Source organism: Natator depressus, chromosome 14 (assembly GCF_965152275.1).
Source record: "Natator depressus isolate rNatDep1 chromosome 14, rNatDep2.hap1, whole genome shotgun sequence".
Taxonomy (NCBI): Eukaryota; Metazoa; Chordata; order Testudines; family Cheloniidae; genus Natator; species Natator depressus.
Genome location: NC_134247.1, coordinates 19070954 through 19092132, shown reverse-complemented (window position 1 = coordinate 19092132; position 21179 = coordinate 19070954). Strand labels below are relative to the sequence as shown.

At 45.4% G+C, this 21179-nt stretch overlaps 2 protein-coding genes across 7 annotated transcripts in view; one reads left to right on the top strand and one right to left on the bottom strand.

Annotated features, from left to right (window-relative positions):
- Positions 1 to 2341: 2341 nt before the first annotated feature.
- Positions 2342 to 20916, bottom strand: HEXD (hexosaminidase D). Of its 5 annotated transcripts, none has more exons than XM_074972002.1 (13): positions 20897 to 20916; positions 17384 to 17525; positions 16595 to 16704; positions 15123 to 15210; positions 14109 to 14273; positions 12175 to 12358; positions 10630 to 10701; positions 8769 to 8964; positions 6608 to 6690; positions 5430 to 5508; positions 5246 to 5347; positions 4534 to 4623; positions 2342 to 3251 (listed from the first exon to the last, which is right to left on the bottom strand). In XM_074972002.1, the coding sequence occupies exons 2-13, from the start codon at positions 17480 to 17482 to the stop codon at positions 3083 to 3085; spliced, it is 1437 nt and encodes a 478-aa protein (XP_074828103.1). In that variant the 5' UTR covers positions 17483 to 17525; positions 20897 to 20916; the 3' UTR covers positions 2342 to 3082. The 5 variants fall into 5 exon arrangements, with proteins under 5 accessions (XP_074828103.1, XP_074828100.1, XP_074828102.1 ...); XM_074971999.1 differs by lacking the exon at positions 20897 to 20916 and adding an exon at positions 20196 to 20441; XM_074972001.1 differs by lacking the exon at positions 20897 to 20916 and adding an exon at positions 20110 to 20166.
- OGFOD3 (2-oxoglutarate and iron dependent oxygenase domain containing 3) overlaps positions 20763 to 21179 on the top strand; it is a 92106-nt gene continuing 91689 nt past the window's right edge. For both annotated transcript variants that reach the window (XM_074972006.1, XM_074972007.1), the window contains exon 1: positions 20763 to 20892. In XM_074972006.1, the coding sequence (XP_074828107.1) occupies positions 20795 to 20892 (98 nt within the window). In that variant the 5' untranslated portion in view covers positions 20763 to 20794. The remainder of the gene's footprint in view (positions 20893 to 21179) is intronic.

Here is a 21179-nt window from a genome sequence, read left to right as displayed (position 1 = left end):
TTAAACCAGTGGTTCTCAACCAGGGATACGTGTACCCCTGGATGTACACAGAGGTCTTCCAGGGGGTACATCAACTCATCTAGATATTTGCCTAATTTAACAACAGTCTACATAAAAAGTACTAGCAAAGCCAGTACAAACTAAAATGTCATAGAGGCAATGGCTTCTTTATACTGCTCTATATACTATACACTAATAAGTACAATATTTATATTCCAATTGATTTATATTATAATTATATGATAAAAAGGAGAATATAATCAATTTTTCAGGAATCATGTGCTGGGACACTTTTGTATTTTTATGTTTGAGTTTGTAAGCAAGTCGTTTAAGAGAGGTGAAACTTGGGAGTATGCAACACAAATCAGACTCCTGAAAGGGGTACAGTAGTCTGGAAAGGTTGAGAGCCACTGAATTAAACGATAATGGCATATGCTGCTGGTTAGATAACTGAGAACGGAGGAGCTGTCTGCAGGACAGAAAGAAGAGGGCCTGCTCTTATTGGTAAACAGGAAGGGACTGTGTGGCTACAAGTTTTGAGAATTAAAGCAGGCATCTGCCAGTCTAGGTGCTAGTGAAGCTCCTTCATCCAGTAAGGTGACTCCCAGTCCAGGGGTGCTGGAACAATTTTCATAGTGGGGGTGCTAATGGTGGAAACCATGTATTTGGTGTTTGTTATTACTACTTCAAGGCAGGGGGTGCAGGAGCACCCCTAGTTCCAGCAGCACTGTCCCAGTCCCTCTCAGATGCCAGCTGGGGTTGGGAAGCTGCATGTACCAATGAAGAGAAATGAATCTGAAGTGTGTTAAAGTCTAATTTGGGCTTTATTTCTAAGGCACATCTGTAAAGGTAAGGGGGGAACTCACATCTCTAAAGCATTCTATAGTGGGATGGTAACATTTTAAACAGTTGGGCCTTTATTTAAATTCCTTCCATTTCCCATCATGAATAACATTGCTTCTCATTAGAGCACTGGACTGGGACTCAGGAGCCCTGATTTCTATTCCCAGCTGGCTACTGGCCTGCTGGGTGACCTTGGACAAGCTACTTCACCTTTCTGTGGTTCAGTTTCCCGACCTCTAAAATGGAGATAATGATACTGACCTCCTTTGTAAAGTGCTTTGAGATCTACTGATGAAAAGAATTACAAAAGGGCTTATCTGAATGGAACCAAATGTCCTGAGGCTAACCCATCCTTGTTTATTCCCCAGAAGTCCAGAACAAGGCATATCATATACAGTGAACCAAAGGCCCAACCTCTTTGAGGCAAGGACATTTGGAGTAGGAGTGTAGAAAATAGCAGTATTTATCCACAGTGGACAGCTTGCATAGGAGATATTGAAATAGCAGAATAGCTCACTAGTTAGAGCATTCACCTCAGGTGGCAGAGGGGACCTGAACCAGGGCTCTCCTACATCCCAGGTGATTACCTTAACCACTGGGCTAAAAGTTGAAGGAAGACCTCCCTCCTGCCCAGCTTCTTGCAGCATAGGTGTCTATGTAGAGGGTTCACAGCTGAGAATCCCAAGAAGAGGGATGCACGTCCCTGCAGCCAGCACTTAAGCACCTGTCTCCAAGAGGGATGGGCTTAGCACGCCCCTCTCCGGTTGGCATCTCCCATTGGCTACCTTAGGCAAGGAGCTGCTGCCTCGTGAGATAGCTTTTGTGAATCCCATTCTACAGTGCCTCGCCCCATTTATTGTATCTCTCTGCCTTTCTCAGTAGTTCAGATATATGCTAATTTCAAAGTAGACGTTACAACTTGGCCCCATACTCATTCTTTAAACTCTGTATTTAGATGTTTCAAGAAAGCAGTGAATGAAGCAAACATTTTAAAAGGTATTTTGAATGTTTATTGTAAATTCACACTTGGCGTATCTGATTTTCACTGACTTATTTTGTGCCAGTAGTTACAATATGCTTGTTAACCAGTTACAAGGCTATGACACATGAACTTGTCTATAAACCATTAGGAGCCCTCACCTCAAGCACAGAAAGCCTATGGTGTCTTTCTATTGACTTCAGACTAGTTTCTAACTTTGCAAGTAGATGCAACAGAAGTCAGATTTATAGTTATGAAGCTAACAACTGAAGGGTGTCTGAAGTGATTTGGGTACTTTTCTGTTACATTAAGAGGCTTTAAGAAACTTCCTCAAATAACCAGACTGCAGCGTTCAGCACATTACCAAAAATTAGTTTCCCACCTCTCATTTCAAGTCCTGTAAGTCCACTGAAGCCAGCTGACTCCTGCTTTGATGCCCCGTTATACACGATGCTGTGATGTCACAGCCCTCAAGGACATCTTTCTCCTGTTCTCCTAAAAAGTCAGTTAAGACCTGTATTTTAATAACTTTTTTTTTTTTTTTAAAAGATCAAGTTGTGACCTTCAGTTCTGAACCTCCTCAAAGCTGGATATAGGCTTTTTGTTTTTTAAAGTTCCTTTCTATACTTTAGAAACTAAGAATGTCACAAACAGGACTTATCCAGAGCCATGGATTGACTGAAGTTTTGTCATGATGCTGCAGTAGGATACGTACCGGAACACTGCCTCTGAGCAAGAATCAGATGGCCATAATGGAAGGAGATAAAGACCTACAACAAGGCAGAAGTATGCGGAATCTTGAGGGGGCATTCAGCTCATACTGGTGAGTGACTGGAATTTGCCACATTACTTTTTCAGGTCATTTTACCTAAAAGGGAGAGATTTTCAAAATTCAAGATCTATCTTGATGCACTTTCTCCTTTCCCTATACTCACTACTAAGAACACAGCCAAGCTTGGCCTCGTTCTTGCTTTCATTGTTATACACTGGAGTAAGTCTGGTCAAGTACGCACATTGCAGTAGCTGATTTCAGAGGCTGAGTTTCGGCATTGGTTGGAGGTAAAGATAGAACTCCACATTTTCATACTTCATTCTAGCTGTGCTGATGCAAATTCCTTGCTGTGGATATGGCCCAGCTCAACTTCAGGGAAGTTGCATCCCGTTTATTCCATGGGTGGTTTAAGCTTTGGCTATACAGTTACTCATGAATTTGTACCAGGCAGGGTCTCAGATAAGACGTCTGCCAGTTTGTGAGGGCAGCTAGGATTGTGCTTGTATTGCTTTGTCTAGGTCATCCACTACTTCCTGCAGTTTGTGTAAGCTGGGATGGACATTCTCCTCCATCCACTCTTCTAGGGTACACATGTAGAAAACTCTGTTAAGGGCTGCTTGAAGCTCTTGCATCACAGCATTCCACTTGTCTAGAAGACTAAACAGAAACCAAAGGAAGACGTGAACAGAGCGTGCTACAGTTCATGTTCTTCACCAGGATTATTAGCCAACTGCACCAACTACATTTGCAATTAAGTCATGACAAAAGAGATGAGATCAGATCATCAGGTGACCCTTTGCAGAAAGAAGAAATGGAATTCTAGCATACCGTGCTGGAGTTTTAAAGTTCCACTTCTCTTGCAGGAAAGGATGCATCTTTTACAGGACTGCAATGGATTTAAAGCTGCAGAACTGTGCCTTACGTTTTGGGGCAGTTAACCTCCGCATCTCACTCATTCAGTATTTTTAAAAAATGGAGCAAAGGAGGAACTGTGCCTTTTTTTTAAAATTTGAAACCTGACCTTGAATTAGTAGGGATTTAAGTCACTAAAGCAGTTTCTGAAACTTAATCTCCCCCTGCCATAGTAACTGTTAAAAAATCAGCATAACCGATGAATTGACAAAATAGGCTTTAACTTTAAATACACTTGGAATGATTAGATTTTTATCAGTAAATGTTGATTTCACCATACATACACACACAAACCAACCCAAAAGAATTTCCATTGTTGATAGAAATGCTGGTTGAGTACCTTACTTTGTATGAGTCCCACCTTAACGAGTATAAAATGTGTTGTAATGAATGCTGCCTAAAAGCATGTATTTACAGCTCTGCTAAAACAGCTGGCTTATAAACTTTAATTATTTGAATCTCAATGTCCATCAAATAATTATTGCCTGACCTCCTCCACCCCCGTGATTTCCCACAACTGTGAAAATTTAAATAGATAAAAATTGAAAAAATAAATGCTTAAAAATATATGCTGATATACTAAATAAGACCATGAATTGGCATTGGCAGTGGACTGGCAGTCAGAGGATCTGCTTCTATTCCAGGTCCTGCCACTGCACAGTCACTTCCTTTCTGAGTATCTGTCTTCCCAATCTGTAAAATGGGGAGAGCGATATTTACCTCTTTTGTAAGGCAAACGAGATCTGTGGATGAAAAGCACTATACTATTTTTTTCTCTCACATAGCAAAAACTTCCTGTGGGATAATGCTGTACCTGCATTCCATGGAGCCATTCCAAGTCAAATACAGATCAGGATACACTTCTTATGGCGAAAACCTATAATGCTTCATGTTCAATTGTTTTATAACAACTAGGTTGCTTAATGTTGACATATTCCAAACGGTGGTGCTCAAGGTCAAGTTTCCCCAGGATGTTTTAAACACAAACTTTATTTCCAGTATCTTGCAAAGGGGAATGTTAAGTTACCTTAGTGCATCCGGCTGAAAATGATGCATCATTATAGGATGAACAATCTTCCTCTTTCTGTGGTAGGGGCTGAACCAGCCTGTGACATACCTGAAAATACATCTCAGACTGAATTTTCCTTGAAACAGCAGTGACTGATGGGGACAGACGGCTGCAGGCCAGACTGAGGTGATGTAAGAAGGGTTTAAGTTGGGATCTCCCTCACACTGATGTAGACACCCCTGCACAGTTGTAGAATGGATCTGTTGCAGTCTAAATTAGTGAAAGGGAGTCTAATTTATGCCATTTTACACATCCCCTCTGAATCTGGTTGAGAATGACATTGTGTCCTAAGGCATAATATTTTGCCTTTATAACTTAAACACTAATCTTTTTCTCACTAGAACTTTCAGAAATTACATTTTGCCTTCAATGGCAGTAAAACTGATTCAGCAAAGAATTTAAGCATGTGCTGTGACAAACAGGGATGGACTTAGGCAAGTGTTTGGGCAATTTGCTGAATCCAGGTCTAAAGGTGTTATCCTCTGCTGGTATCACTCTATTTCAGAGCAGAGGGTCATGTAACACCTTAGCCACCAACTAAGCTCCACAAATAAGAGCATTAGCCACCTTAGAGAAGTCAATTTAAGTTTTCTTGCACCATTTATCTACATTATGGGTCAATCACTTATGAGGAGACAAAGCAAAAACATCAAGTTTATTTTTGTATTACCTGTTTCTTTCAAGAAGTTCGTCCACTGAGGGCTTCAGATAGAAGCAGACCTGAGTCACAAGTGTGAAGATGTCACTCCCTGGAAAGGTCCCTGAACTTTCACTGTCCAAACAGAATAGGTCAGTCTTCAAAATTACACCGCAACACAACAAGAAGCATCTGAATCCAGCAAGTGGGGCTTTACCTCATGAAAGTGTCAATTTCCAGACTTGAGAGCCCCAGCTGTTTCTCCACATTTTCTTTAACCTTTTCAGAATAGCCACCTGGGCAAAGGACAGTCAAAGTAAGAGGGAAGCAGAGGAAAAGTGCAGCCTCGAATGGCAAAATAGGGACACAAATAGCTATAATACAAGTGAGGAGGAATTTTAACTCTGCTTCCACTGAAGTCAATGGTAAAACTCCCATTCACTTAAACAGAAGCAGAAGCTCATGAAAATCCCCCCCTACAGACTTTAGTACAGTGTGTTAATTCTCTGTTGAGAAAGGACTACTGCCACCCCAGGCCTGTCTGCCTAGTTTTCTTTACACTGCATTTCCCTCTTAGTATTTTAGATTGTCTTAGTTTTTTTTTTAAAAAAGTTTCAGTAGGTTTCCCCATCCCCCAAAAGAAGAAATGCAGAAGACAGAATTGACCCTTGCGGAATTCTACAGGTTAAGGCCTACTCTACCAGTATAATTATTTAGGTTAGGGGTCTTTTTCTTCTGAAATGGTTATACTGATTCAATCACTAGTGTGGATGCAGTTATACAGGTATAAATACCTTCTATTGGTATCGCTTATGCCCCTTCCCATCTGGGAATAAGCTATACTGCTATAAGCACCTTTATGCTGGTATAGCAGAATCCATTTTAGGGGGGCTGTCCTCCTTTATCCACATTGGTATAGTTTAAGGAGAACAACTTGTGGGTGTAGACAAGGCCTTATTGTGAAATGTGGTCTATATAACTAGTCATTTCTGTATGAGCAATGAGTCAAAAATCAGTTTAAGCAGTTTTTTGTTTCAAAAGCAATTCATAGCTTCTACTGCTAAAAAAGATTACACTTGAGAAAGGAAACCAATGCCAATTTATGCACTACTCAAAAACACAAGAGGATTAGTATAATAAGGTTCTTTATTAAATTAATGGAACCACACAATAGGTGGAAACCACAGCAGCTGCTATTACCATAGTCATGCCTGTGTGCCTATAAAGAGTATGAAATTAGATCAGAAACACATTGTTTATAATCTAACAATTTTCATGATCACAGACATGCCTGTTAAATTTAACAGGTGGTTTGATCTTGCAGAACTTTAGTCACGGTTAACTTTTGTTTTGGAATAGGTATTAGCTCTGATAGAGGATATAGGCAGTGTGTACCATTCTGTAGTGCCTGTAGACACACAGCTAGTGATGGGATTCCCACTGGAAGAAGCTCACATAAGACAGAGAAGTGGTCATACCTGAAAAAGATAAATGTCCATTCATTCAGTGCTTTGCTGTAAATAGGTGCTATAACTGTGCTGAATGTTAGCATTTCATCCAACAGTCTCCAAGTGTTTTATAAACATTAGTCCATCTCTCAGGATAAAGCACATCCTAACTCCCCCTCCAATGTACAAAGGGATAATTAAACCTCCGTTACTGATGGGGAAACTGAGAAACAGATTAATTTGCCCAAGGCAAATCAGGGTCAAAGCCTGAATTAGAACTCAGGATTTCTGGCCTTATCTTAGATCATGCATCTGTCCCATGAAAGCCTTTTCTCCTTCTAATACTTACAACTATTTCCTCATACAGCTTTGTGGTATTTGAAACCATCATTACAATAGTTTATTCTTTTAACTACTTCATTCCTGGCCTTGGGTATTGTCAAGGTTCCTCCCCCACTCTGAACTCTAGGGTACAGATGTGGGGACCTGCATGAAAACCTCCTAAGCTTACTTTTACCAGCTGAGGTTAAAACTTCCCCAAGGTACAAATTAATTGTATCCTTTGCCCTTGGAATATCCACTGCCACCACCAAACTCTAACTGGGTTTACTGGGAAACGTAGTTTGGACACGTCTTTCCCCCCAAAATCCTCCCAACCCTTGCACCCCACTTCCTGGGAAAGGTTTGGTAAAAATCCTCACCAATTTGCATAGGTGACCACAGACCCAAACCCTTGGATCTCAGAACAATGAAAAAGCATTCAGTTTTCTTACAAGAAGACTTTTAATAGAAGTAGAAGTAAATAGAAATAAAGGAATCAACTCTGTAAAATCAGGATGGTAGATACCTTGCAGGGTAATTAGATTCAAAACATAGAATCCCTCTAGGCAAAACCTTAAGTTACAAAAAAGACACACAGACAGGAATAGTCATTCTATTCAGCACAATTCTTTTCTCAGCCATTTAAAGAAATCATAATCTAACACATACCTAGCTAGATTACTTACTAAAGTTCTAAGACTCCATTCCTGGTCCATCCCCGGCAAAAGCAGCATACAGACAGACCCAGACCCTTTGTTTTTCTCCCTCCTCCCAGCTTTTGAAAGTATCTTGTCTCCTCATTGGTCATTTTGGTCAGGTGCCAGCAAGGTTACCTTTAGCTTCTTAACCCTTTACAGGTGAGAGGATTTTTCCTCTGGCCAGGAGGGATTTTAAAGGAGTTTACCCTTCCCTTTATATTTATGACAGGTATTAACTAGAGCCGCATTGGAAGGAGATACTTTAAGTGTCTGGCCGCATTTCTATGGGGTAGCCCCCATTTTCAAGGGTTTAACTGGACTGGGAGATCAAGCTACATTCATATTTTCATCCTGTGAAGGATAAAATTAACTTGAGCTATCTGAGTTAGAGAGCAAACAATTTCAAGGGCATCTTGTGGAATGGTTTGTTTAAATAATCATTATCTGCAGGCCATTTAGTTGGTATGTAGATTAGTCCTATCAATGTTAAATATTAGCAGAGGATGAGTAAAGTGGTCTCCATGCATCTGCAGAAAATGATCTGTAATAAATGTGTATTCAACACGCCCACCCACAAAAGAAGAGTGAAATAAAACCCCATTCAAGGGGGCACAAAGCAGTATTTAAAAAGGCTGAAATTCTCACCTTCATTTTGTCTTAAGACCTAACTATTGGACATGTCTCCAACAAGAGTCATTTCTACTGATTAACCGGGTGTGCTACAAAACACAAGCTCCCTGGTTAAGAATGTAGTTGAGTTAATGCTGTTTTTTACTCCCAGGTATAGCAAATATTAATCACCATTTGGATTTAGACCTGAACAGCCTTCAGTTTTCCCTTCCACACTCCATGGCCTTAATGCTCCTGGGCCAGAGGCCTGGAAGGAACCTTTTGAGACCCATCGACAACACTCACTTATTAGGGCAGGGGCTATAAGTGAGCAACAGGAGGCACTGCAGTATTCCAGAGTTCCCTGCAGCACTCTCTGGCCCCCGTGGATCCTGGGCCCCTTTATACCAATTTTGATACTGTTTGGTGGGAATTTGTTTGCATACATTCCATGGAACTGCTTAAAGAACAGCCCCTTACCTTTGCCAGCCAGTCAGGGCGATGCCTTGGAGCATATCAGCAGGAGTGCTGTTTGCCACTTTCAGCCACTGCAGATGGTTTTTTAGGTGGTGTCCAATCAGGGTTAGAGACTGATTCGCCCCAGTGGCTCCTTTAAAGGCACTAGCAAACCATAGCTTGGGGAAGCCACACTTGTGGTACTTTTCAACGAGAAGCACTGAAATATAAGACCAAGGGGACATGTACAGCACAAGGTGCTCAGTTTTAGCCGCATTACTCCTGTTCAGAGGAATTCTGGATCCTGAACTCTTGTGCAATAGATACACAGCTCTGGGTTTGAGCTAGAAGGGGCCAGAAGCGGTGTCACACTTTCACTGTTTGAAACACACAGTCCATTTGTTCACCAAAGGCTATTCTGGATGCAGGCTCTGGAGCCAAAGTCCATTTGCAGGCAAATGTCCCCTACTGGCTTTTAGTGAGAGTCTTGCTGTCTACAAGATTAGACCCATATTCATTCAGGATCTGATTCTGCAAACCTCACTAATGTGCGTAGCCTATTGGCTTCAATAGGTCTCCGTGCATAGCCAAGTGTTACGCACTTGAGTAAGGACTGCAGAATTGGGCATCTGGAATGCCCCGCTGATGTTACAGCAGAGTCCACACAGGGCCAATTTCTTCTTTCACTCTGGGGTAAATCAGAAGTTACTCCCCCCAAAGATTTACACTGGTGCAGGTCAGAAGAAAATCAGACCCAATGAATGCAAACACTTAGGAGATTTAAGTTTCATCTCTGGAGTGCTAAGAAAGCTGGGTGTATACCTGAATCTATGGAACACCAAACAACTGTTAGTTACTCTGGCACCTAAGTCCTGGTCTACACCGAAAACATAGCTCGATCAAGCTACATTTCTCAGGGCTGTAAAAACGTAGATGCAGCCAGGTGAATGGAAGAATTCTTCCATCAACCTAGCTACCACCTCCTGAGGTGCTGGATTTACTACAACAATGGAAAAATGTCTTCCATCACTGTAGAAAGTGTCTACACTACACTGGCATAGCTGCAGCTGTGTGTCACCGTAGCACTTGCAGTATAGACGTACCCTCAGCATTTGAGTACAAAATCTTTAAGGCCTGATCCCACTCCCATGGGAATCAAATATGAGCCTTTTCTCAGACTTCCAGGGAACTTGCATGAGGTGGGATTTTCAAAAGTGCTCAGCATTGGCCTAACTGGACCCACTGAAGAATGCTCATTAACCTTCAACAGAAGCAGAGTTAAGCCAATGTTGAGGACTTTTTCAAATGACACTCCTTATTGACTATGCTGAGTGCCCAGGCCAGTAAAAACAAGATGACATGTAGGTGTGAAAATCCTGACCTTAACAGATGAAAATCCTTCACAACATGAGTGGAGAGAGAAAAATAAAGTTAGATGGAACAGGTACAATGCCATGAAGTCAGAGCAAAGGGGTTTGCTTACAACTTTGTTTTGACAGTGTAAAATGGTGAGACACTGATGACAAATATAAGGTGTTTTTTAAAGAAGTGATGTGCCTAAAGTCTATATTCAGTTTAACAGAAGGGTAGGCTAGGATCATCTTTCCATATATTCTGCTAGAGAGAAAGGGGCCATACTCCCCTTGAAAACCTTCCCAGGAGCAGTAAATCAGCATGCATGGATTCTAGCAAGATCTGTGTAGTTGTCTCCATCGCTTACAGAGATTGTTATAAGTTAATATACGTTAGTAGGAGAAGGTTTATTTAATACAGCAAAAGCTTCTGGTGTCTGGGGACCATGTGATATATGAACTGGAAACTGACCATTTTTAAGTTAACTGAGCGCTTTGCATGCTCTTAGCAGTTCAGAACCAACAGTACAAACCTTTGTCATCCTCGTCAAGATCCGGTGCATAGTCCCAGATCATTGGCTCCATCAGCTGAGCTACCCCGGACTCTAGAAGGAGCAGAATTTGTTTTAAGTGATGCAAAATGGTCAGTTAAAGCTGCTTGTGTGTTAATGCTGCAGTAATCAGTCCTGCATCAAACCCCACGGGATGGGTTCGTCAGCCTTGGACGCAGATGTTCTCTACCTACAGAACAAACAAGAACACAGGCAGCTCCAGAGCGCAAGTCCCTCCTGGCCTCTCCCTGCAAACTGGTTTAGAGAGGACTCTTCCAAGGTGAGAGGCAGTTCAGGCTCCATTCAGTCCTTAGATTCTTTCCTGAGACTGTCAACAAAGGGCCCAATTAGTGACCATCCATAGGATGGACACCTGTCTGTTGGCCAGACTAAGGCCACATCAATGGAAGTATTGGTTAAGCTGCACTGATGCAGCGTGTCTGGTGAAGATGCTCTATGCAGACAGTAGAGAGCCAACTCCACAAGTGGCATAAGCTACGTTGGCGGGAGATGCTCTCCCATCGACATAGAGTTGTGCACATGAATGCTTATGTTGGTGTAACTTATGTCGCTCAGGGGGGTGTAATATTCACATCCCAGAGTGACATAAGTTTTGCTGAGATAGGCTATGTCGACGCTACCACCTAAAAGTCCTTCATCTCTAGTCAGCCTCATTACCAATCCCCTGGCCTTACCAGTGCATGTGCTTGCAGGAACAAAGGATCCTGCAAAGGTTTGATCCTGTATTCTTTGCACATGTAAACCTTCCACCAACTTCAGTGGAAATTCTGTATGCACAAAGGTGCAGGTTTGGTCCCAAGTTACTGTGTACCAGATTAATTCACTTGGATTTAAACACTGAAGAATACCTGGTCACGCAGAAGCTGCTGCCAAGTATCAGTAAACATTGCAATAATTCAGCGTTTAACCCAAACCCCATTTTAAACCGTTCAGAGCAGGTTTTCACGCCAGCATGGTGACAATGCTGCTGGTTGCCTGTTTATACCAGGGCTGCTCCAAGTTTAGCAATAGTTGGAAAAAGACTAATGTGAACAAGGCTACTGAGCAATCCCACAATTCAGTTCTGGACATTCCTGCCATGTGCACAGTGATAAACTGCAATGTCAAAGACACCAGGTCATGGCTCCTGTTACCACAGTATCTGAGCACCTCACGATCTGTAATGTATTTATCCTCAGGACTGGCCTGTGAGGTAGGGCAGTGCTATTATCCCCATTTTACAGAGGGGAAACTGAGTCACAGAGAGGCTATGTGACTTGCCCAAAGTCACTTAGGAAATCTGCAGCAAAGCAGGGAATTGACACCAGGGCTCCTGAGTCCCAGGCTAGGGCTCTAACTACTGGGCAATCCCTCTCCTCTCCTTAGCTCTTTGTGAAATCACTTCTTACCTCTTCCTAATCGTCACAACTGAATGATGGGTTTCCCAGTACAGTCTGTTTCAAACACGGGTATGTAGAGCTTGTTATGCTATAAAGTTATGAGAGGTGTCCTGCCCAGTTCACGTACCTGTCAGCGTTTCCTCACTCACCCCCCTGAGCATATCATCCCACACAATGGGCTTCACCGCCGGATGAGACGAGACCATGCAATTTGCAACAGCTTTCATGTGGGACAGACATAGCTTCTCTGTGCTGTTCTCTTCTTTCTGCAACCACTGCTTTGACTCCTCCCCTTCCCCGAGATAGTAGACCTGGGGGCACCAAGCAAAAGACACTGCTTTACTGTAGAGGCTCTTTTAATATGTCTCCTCCTTCATCCCGGTCTCCTCTTATTCTCCCTTTGGCTGATCAGAGAAGAGAAAGGGATAGGGAAGGATGGATTTCCCATCTATTCAAAATGAAGACAAGAGCCCAGAGTTTCCAAAGAAGTCTCCCTGAGCCTGTAGCAGGCAGCAAGCACAGAGCATCCACACAGTTTAGTAAAATGTTGACCTATAATTTAGTTTAAATCCCATCCCACAGCTGTTGAGCACTCCAGCCTCAATAGTTTTCATGCGGGGCTCCAAGAGCCCAGGGAAGCCTCTACAGGCTGTAGAGACCTGTGTGCTGTGATGGCTGAAAGTCTGCACAGAAATGAAGAGGTTAAATATCCTAATGAATTAAACTACTTAAAGCAAACATTTTCAATGACTCTGCAAGTTAGAATAACCACCTCCTGGAATGACTGGGCAGAACCTTGAGGTACAACTCCTCCAGGAGCCTGAACAATCCTGTCACTTCACCGAAGAGCCATCACACCTGTTTTCAAATCACACAGTGACATGCATGTTGGAATGTGGCTCTGCACCCTAGGGTTAGAGTTCCTGTGGTAAGGGTACTTGGAGCTAGGGTTCGGGTTCCTTTGAGTTGGGCTCCCTGCCTTAGGGTGACTCTATACATCTGCCACCCAATTGCCTGTAGAATTACCTGGGTGCTCTCCATCAAACTCATCACAGAAGAAATAAGGTTAAGGCACTGAAAATCATGTGTAGATATCAGTGATCTTGGAGAGGGCTGGGGGAGAGATTATGATCCTGGAAAACTAGGTCAGCATTTCCAAGATGGTTTATGAACAAAAGTGCCTCAGCCTAATGATCTTTATATATCCCTTCATGTGACTGTGGATGTTCTCATTACCCTTGAGAATCCCTAACCAACGTACCTGGCACTACTTCTACGAAGTGGTACAGTGAGGGGATACGGCTTTGATTCTTTGGGACTTTAATATGACCTTATCAACCCTTTCATACCAAACCACTTTGCAGACAGAAATCACTCAGCACACCAGTGAAGTGCAGCTACCTCTGGGATAGCTGGGGGCAGTTGCGTTACAGCACATATCAGCAGGAAGAGAGGGCTATGTCACCCAACAGAAACTGCGGGAGCATTTTTGTCAGCAGAACGTATGTTTGCATTATTTATTATTTGTATTGCAGAAGCGGACAGGAGTCATGGCCCAGGACCCCATAGCGCTAGGTGCTGTTAAAAAAAAAAAAAAAAGAGCCTAACTAAGAAGAAGGAATTTGGCCTGGACAATGGGGCTAATATCTTAGCTTGAAAAAACACAGGATATAGTTGAACATAACCAATCAGGACCTCAGGCTTGAAGTCTGATCCAAAGTGAAGCCCTTTTAGGCCAAGGGTCTTACTCAAGCCAAGTGCTGAGTTAGAAGCACCTTTCTGGAGCTAATACTTTACTTTTGATCAACCTATTAAAGAAAATAAACTGCTTCCGTTGCAATCAGAGATATTAAGAATTAAAATGACTTTTAGATTTAGCTTCTCAGAGCTAGAATCTTGCTTGTTCCCTTGCCTGAAAAGGGAATTCCACTCAGATGTGTCCTCAGCATCCAACGCTAAATTCAGGTAGTCCCCGGTCCACCCAGACACAAAAAGATTTCTAAGTGAACCCCGGCTTTGTTCCTCAGCACCTGAGAGAAACTGTGTCATGGAGAATCATACCTCATCAGAGCCTATGTGAAACCATCGTAAGCCATCATGCAGCGCCACCACCTGGTCAATCATTGCACTGACCAGCATCAGGGATTCCTCTTTGTGTGGGTTGAGGGCGTTTGGAAACATCTCCACCTCCCGGAGATGAGAAAACTCTTGGTGTTTTAGGACAAACTACAGAAGAGATGAGATGTACAGATGTAACCACAGAATGACTGCAAGATGGACACAAATATGGTGCTGTCTCATGTCACTCAGGGGTCCAACGGACGCCACTGTTACAATTTGGAAACTTTGCTGTGCTCAGGAAAATGACAGAGGCAGAGGACAAGCCAGAGCCAGGCACAGCAGAGGCAGGACACGTTCTGCTGCTTCCACCGCTCGATAGAGCATCTTAGCCCAGACACCGCTGAGCAGTGGCTGCTCTCCCAGATCAGAGGGAGCGACACACCCCACCCCACTCATCTCACTGCTATAACCAACATGTGTATACGGGGGTAACATGGATAACTCAGGAGGTTACAACTGCATCGTCTGTGGTGCCTAAATCCTACAGCAGGGAAGGAAGTGCTGACTGGTGTGGCAAGGCAGGTGGTGTGGAGGGCCGATTGGGCTGGGGGGTGGAATTCCCCAACAGAAAAATTCTGTCAGTTTATCTATTAGGGGAAGAAGAATTGTCTTGTTGTTAAAGCCTGGGAATGGGAGTCAGGAGATCTGGGTTCTATTCCTGGCGCTGCAACTTACGTCCACTGTGAAGTCACATCCCCTCTCTGTGCCTCAGCTTTCCCACACAGAAACTGAGGATAAGAGAACTCCCTGTCTCACTGGAGGGGTTGAAAGGATGAATTCACTGGTGTCATTGGGGTGCTCTGGATCATTGGATGGACGGTGCTGTTAAAAGTGCAGAGTAATATTATCCCCCAAACGCTAAACACTAGACATGTCAATGACCCATGGCCTACTCCCTGCTCTCCAGAACTCTCTAACCTACACAGCATCCCCCGAATCCAGACATGCACTTACTTCCATGTGTCCAAAGGTCTGCACCAGAGGGATAACTTCTAACTCGTGCAATTTTGCCAAATTTAAAATCTCTTTAATCTCTGAGGCACTAGGAAGAGAGAGAAAGAAAGCGAGAGAGAGAGCAAGAGCACACACACTTGGGTTAGTCACACCAGGGTCCAGGGACAGAGTGTTTAGAGTTAACTAAAGTCAGTAGCTTGTCAATTTCAGAAGGATGATGCTCTAATACGTATAAGGCACCTTTTATCCCAAAGCTCTTCACAGGCTTTACTGACTGCATAGACTGCAATTCACTGCACAGACAGAAATCACAGGTAAAGGCTTCATAGGGTTAACAGTGGACAGCAACACTAACACAACTGGAAGGGAAGCACTTACCTTATGCAACTGGAAATGCAGGGGTATTTATGGAGCAGAACAGAAACACCTCTGTTGGCATCTGGCCTGGATACTAGAGCTAATATTACCTATACCTGTGAAAATTATCCTGGGATCCTTAGTGACCATGTGTGATCAGGATCCCTGCTTTTACTTCTAGTCTAAAAGCTGGCATCTTTGGCAGCTCTTCATACCATGCTGGGCTGTCAGTCCAGTACAAGTACTGGGCACTCAGATATGAAATGCACTGTAATGCCTGTACATTTTTCAGAGTGTTGTACAGATATTACAGTAACTAATCTCACACCACCCCAGAAGGCAGATAGGTAAGTATCATTATCCCCTTTTACAGACTGGGGAGACTCAACACAGAGGTTAAGTGATTTTCCCAAGGCCACAAAGAGAGGGAGTGGTAAAGGTAGGATTGGACCTCAGGAGTTCACGACTCCCAGCCCCGTGTTCAGGACATTAGACCACACCTCAACTCAGCACTGTATTGGACAGAACTGTCTCATCTACTGAATCGCCTGCACTACTTCCTCGAGTTCTCCCGACAGGTGTCCCAGCCAAATCCTGACTTGGCACAACAGACAAGATCCCAAGGCTGTGGACCAGATGAAGGGCTGATTTTACATGCAGAAAAATTTAGTCAGGAAAATGCCAAAGCTGCGTTCCTGACCGACACAAATGGGAAACAGCAAATACAGTCACCAGCGGGACATGCTCTGCTCCATTCCCCCCTGCCCCAGGACTGAGGGGAGGCTTGCTGTTGCATCTTCATCCCGTTCATAATGTACTTTCACTTTCCTTATGCCCCCTATTGCACCTTCTCAGCCCCATATTGCAGCTACCACCCTTCCATGGATGGACTGTATGACACTCCCTTTGGAAACCATCAGTAGCAGCTTCACCAGTGATTCCTCTGGACTCTTAAGAATGGCATGTGATACTCCTCTTCCACCCCCAGGAGCTTCTACAGCTGCTCCAGATGGTCAGTCCAAGAGTCAGAGACCAGGACTGAGCCTGTAGCCTCCTCCCTAGCAGTATGAGAAGGCCACCTGACAACCCTTGCAAGATTCATTTGACTGCAATACCTGTAAGCATGCTCTGCTCTCAGTGGCTTCAGCTCTCCCTCATAAGGAAACATGTCTTCATACTCAATGAGAAGACCATTGGCACCAAGGGTACGAAATAAAGGAAGGATCTGCAAGAGAAAGAAACCCCTGCAGTTGTGTGTCTGGCTTGTAATAACTATATCCATGTTCACAACAAACAAGGTTGACAAGCTCATGTCTTACAGGTTCTAGCCTGCATAATTCCCAAGGTAACAAAGGCAGCAGGATGTGAGAAGGAATCTTAACTTTTCTTTGGCAGTCTGTCTGGCGCCTATGTGGAGTATTTCGTTCACAGTGAAATCAGGACCCAAGATATCAAGAAGCCCAGAGCTGGTTGGCTCGAATGTGAACACATACAACCACAATCAAAAGCTTCATTTGGATAGAGGACTCTTTTAAGGTTTTCCTTAACTAGAATCTGAATTCCTCATGTAGCTGGAAAGCATTACATTTATTGTGTGGGGTGGATTTAGTGCTGATGAAGGAGGCTGGAATGACAGCTTAATTTGCAACAAGTGGAAATCCTAAATCATTATTTCCCTCTAGGAAAGGACTGAGGTTACTGCAGTTTACAGTAAGCATCCTAAATAAGTTCTACTGAGACATTCTGGCCTCTAGATAAACCAAATTTTTTGCTCTCCCCAATCAAAGCCATATGGATCACTACATGCTCTCTTGCATTACACCCCCAGCATGACCTCCAGCTAAGGACTGGAATCATTTTGGAGTTGATTCAACAATCCTACCTGCATGCAATAAATGTGTTACCTCAGCCAGGTAGGAGACCTTTGGTGGAGCACCTTTGAGATCCAAGTGCACTAAGTGCAGCCCAAATGGTGAGGAGACTGTCATTTTATTTTCTTCCATCTTCTTAGCATGGCAAAGTCTTCAGCAAAAGCAAATATTTTACCTTGAGGAGAACAGTAAATTTATTACTTGGAGTATTTCTCCCCACACAATTAAATATGGATCTTAAGTACAGAAGTCTCATGTAAGCCAGATTTAGGCCAATTTTCTTAACCAGGGGAAGAGCTGCACTTATAAAAAGGTACCAAAAACACAAGCTAAACCATTGGCGCTGAAACAGATCACAGGCCCAGTTCTATTCCAGCTACATCATATCCATGAGACTGCCACATGCGAGGGCAGAACCAGACAAGGGATTCCTGGCTTGTAATTCTACAATGGAGAGAGTCATGAATTTTATAAATTTGTGGCACCTTTTACCCAAAGACCCGAATGTGATTTACAGGCAGCCATTTAACCTCCCTACCCCTTTGTGAGGAGGCAGAAAAGGGTTATTCTTATCCCTGTGTTACAGATGGAGAAATTTGGAAAGGGCGACACTGATAGTTAAAAGTCAGACAGGACGTCAGTGGGAGAGGGCTGATTCCATGTTGTAAGTGAACAGAAGATGCAGCTAAAACACTTGGTGTTCCAGGCTACCCATCTGTCCCAAGTGAGAGTCTGGATGTTGGTATGAGGCCACAGGGTATCAGATTAACGATATCAAACAACACCTTCTTATGCCACACATGGGCTCCTGGGGCCTGTTCACAGTCACATCTGCTGATTTAGTAACAGAGCAGTTTGACTCCTCTTTGCTCCTCAGGGCAAGCTCAGTGCTGGGAAAGTAAAAGACTCCCCCATCTCCTGCAGCACTGACAGATTTGTGATCTGTGAGGCGGCACTTGTGTCCCTGCCACAGAGAGCAGTGAGCTGAGTGAGGGTAATGAAGCAGGGCCCTGAGGTTGTGCAGGCCTTGCTGAGGGCAACTGAGGAAAAACTTGCCCTACATAGCCACTGTCCCTGGCAATGATGCATTGGCCAGGCAGCGCCCGCTGGACTCTCGGACCCAGCACCGCCAGCTCTGGCAAGCTAGGGAGTGCAGCTGGCCTGGCTACAACCTCCAGCAAATTTCAGTCCTGCTTATGTGGGGTCAGGGGAATTCCCCTCTGATTGGTAGCCTGTCCTACTTGCCCGCCTCCTCAAGAGGAGCGGCCAATCAGAGTGGCTGTAGGAAGACCCAGGAGCAGGTACTGTTTCTCACAGGAGGAGAGGAGCAGGAAGGGCTGAGCAGATCAGGGCTCTGCTCCCCCATCCCTCCTGTGAGCAGCGGGGATGGAACAACACCTTTGCTCCCCCTGGATGCAGCACCCAGCCTAGGAAGGGGAGGGGAAGAACCCTTAGAGCTGAGGGGAGAATGGACTGTGCTTTCTCCCGCCTCGGCCTGGCAGAGGGCAGGTGAAGATCCCAGGAGCTGCAGGAGGAGCAGAGATGGGGAGGGGGGAAACGTGATGGGGAGTTGTGGGGGGCAGAGCTGGTTGCAGGGCAAGCCATGGGCAGATGTAGGTGTTCCTGCTCATAGAGCTGGGCATGGCAATTGCAGCCTCCCCCTGCCACACACTGGGGGTGGCTGGGGCAGTCGCAGCTCCTCCCCCCCGTCAAGGGTACATTCGGGACTCTAGGGTACAGATGTGCATGAAAGACCCCCTAAGCTTATTCTTACCAGCTTAGGTTAAAAACTTCCTCAAGGTACAAACTTTGCCTTGTCCTTGAACCCTATGCTGCCACCACCAAGTGTGTTAAACAAAGAACAGGGAAAGAGCCCACTTGGAGACATCTCCCCCCCCAAAATATCCCCCCAAGCCCTATACACCCCCTTTCCTGGGGAAGGCTTGATAAAAATCCTCACCAATTTGCATACGTGAACACAGACCCAAACCCTTGGATCTTAAGAACAATGAAAAAGCAATCAGGATCTTAAAAGAAGAATTTTAATTAAAGAAAAAGTAAAAGAATCACCTCTGTAAAATCAGGATGGTAAATACCTTACAGAGTAATCAGATTCAAAACATAGAAAATCCCCCTAGGCTAAACCTTAAGTTACAAAAACAGGAATATACATTCCATACAGCTTATTTACCAGCCATTTAAACAAAAGGAAATCTAACGCCTTTCTTGCTAGATTACTTACTAACAAGTTCTAAGACTCCATTCCTGATCTGTTCCCGGCAAAAGCATCACACACACAGACAGACCCTTTGTTCCCCCCCCTCCAGCTTTGAGACTATCTTGTCTCCTCATTGGTCATTTTGGTCAGGTGCCAGCGAGGTTACCTGAGCTTCTTAACCCTTTACAGGTGAAAGGGTTTTGCTTCTGGCCAGGAGGGGTTTTATAGTTCTGTATACAGAAAGGTGGTTTCCCTTCCCTTTATATTTATGACACCCCCCTCACACACACACTGGGGGTGGCTGGGTATTTGCAGGCTCCCGCCCGGGGTGGTCGGGGCAGTTTCAGCCCCCCCAGAGGGTGGTCGGGGCAGTTTCAGCCCCTCCCCCCATACACACTGGGGGTGGCCGGGGCAGTTGCAGACACCCCCCCCCCCCCAGGTGGCTGGGTAGTTGCAAGACCCCCCGACTGGTGTGGCCGAGGCAGTTGCAGGGCCCCCCCCCGCTTCCAGAGCAAGTCTGGCGGGTTTGTATCCAACTCACAACTCGTGGGCGCTGGGGTTGGCCGTGGTTTCGGCCGGGCCCTGCCCAGCCCCAAGTCCAGAACCCGCCCGGCCAGCGGCACCCACCTGCCCCGGCACCGCGAGGGTTAACGCCCTTCCCAGCCCCACTCAGACCCAGCTGCAGCAAGACAGTTCCAGGGCTCCGGTCTCAGGCATGGATTGCTCTTGTCTGCCGTGCCGCCCATTTCCCCATTGGCCTTCATTCGGTAATAGATTTATTTGGTCTTTCTCCTGGCTGCTTTCCAAACGTCTACTCTCACTCTGACATGGATTACTCTGGCCTGCCCCTTCACCGGCTATTATTCTGGGATGACCTGCCTCTAACTATGCCTATGCTCTATCACTCTGATATAGATTGCATTGGCCTGTCTCTTTCTCAATCCTTGTTCATACCTCCTGTTCTGTCATTCTGGTATAGATCGCTTAGGCCTGTTCTGCTCATCGCTCTCACATGGACGGCTCCTATCTACTTGCCTTTTCTTGCCTGCCTGATCACACCGCGACACCGGCGTGGATTGCTCTAGTCTGATCGGCTTCCTGTCTCTGGTCTGGATTGCTCTGCCCTGTCCTCCAGCCTCAGCAGTGGCTGCTTGAGCGCATCGCTCCGGTCTCCTCGTGCGGGCGGTTAGTCCGGGGCTCCGGGTAGCGACAGCGCCCGCAGCGCGATGGCTCCGCAGAGGCGGGCGGGGCCTAAGGCTGCCGAGATCGGCGGGGGCAGCGCGGGGACCTGTGCGGACAGGGGGGAGCGGAGGCGCCTCAGCAGGTACCTGCCGGCGAGGGGGTGTGGGGGCCCGGCTGTTTCCCCGCGAGGGGGCGGGTCCTGCTGGGCCGGGGCCGGGCGCCGTCCCCTCAGCCCCGGGATTCGCCCCTGGTGCCCGTTAGCGCCGCTCGCTGCGTGGCTGGGGCTCCGCGCCCCGCCCCCACTTGCCCCGGGCGGGATGCGGGAGCCCGATCACCGGAAGGGCCCGGGCAGGAGGGAGCCGTGAGGGATGAAGGCTCCGGGGACTCGCCGCCTGGCTGCTCCGTCAGCAGGGCCCAGGCCCCGTGCTG

Excerpts from the sequence above, each read along its gene's own strand:
- HEXD (XM_074972002.1), bottom strand. The coding sequence starts at position 17,482 with ATGGAAGAAAATAAAATGACAGTCTCCTCACCATTTGGGCTGCACTTA. Across the intron at positions 8,965-10,629 it reads TCTTGACGAGGATGACAAAG|TGCTTCTCGTTGAAAAGTAC; the intron begins GTTTGTACTGTT and ends CTTATATTTCAG. Across the intron at positions 4,624-5,245 it reads GAACTTCTTGAAAGAAACAG|GTATGTCACAGGCTGGTTCA; the intron begins GTAATACAAAAA and ends ATGTATTTTCAG.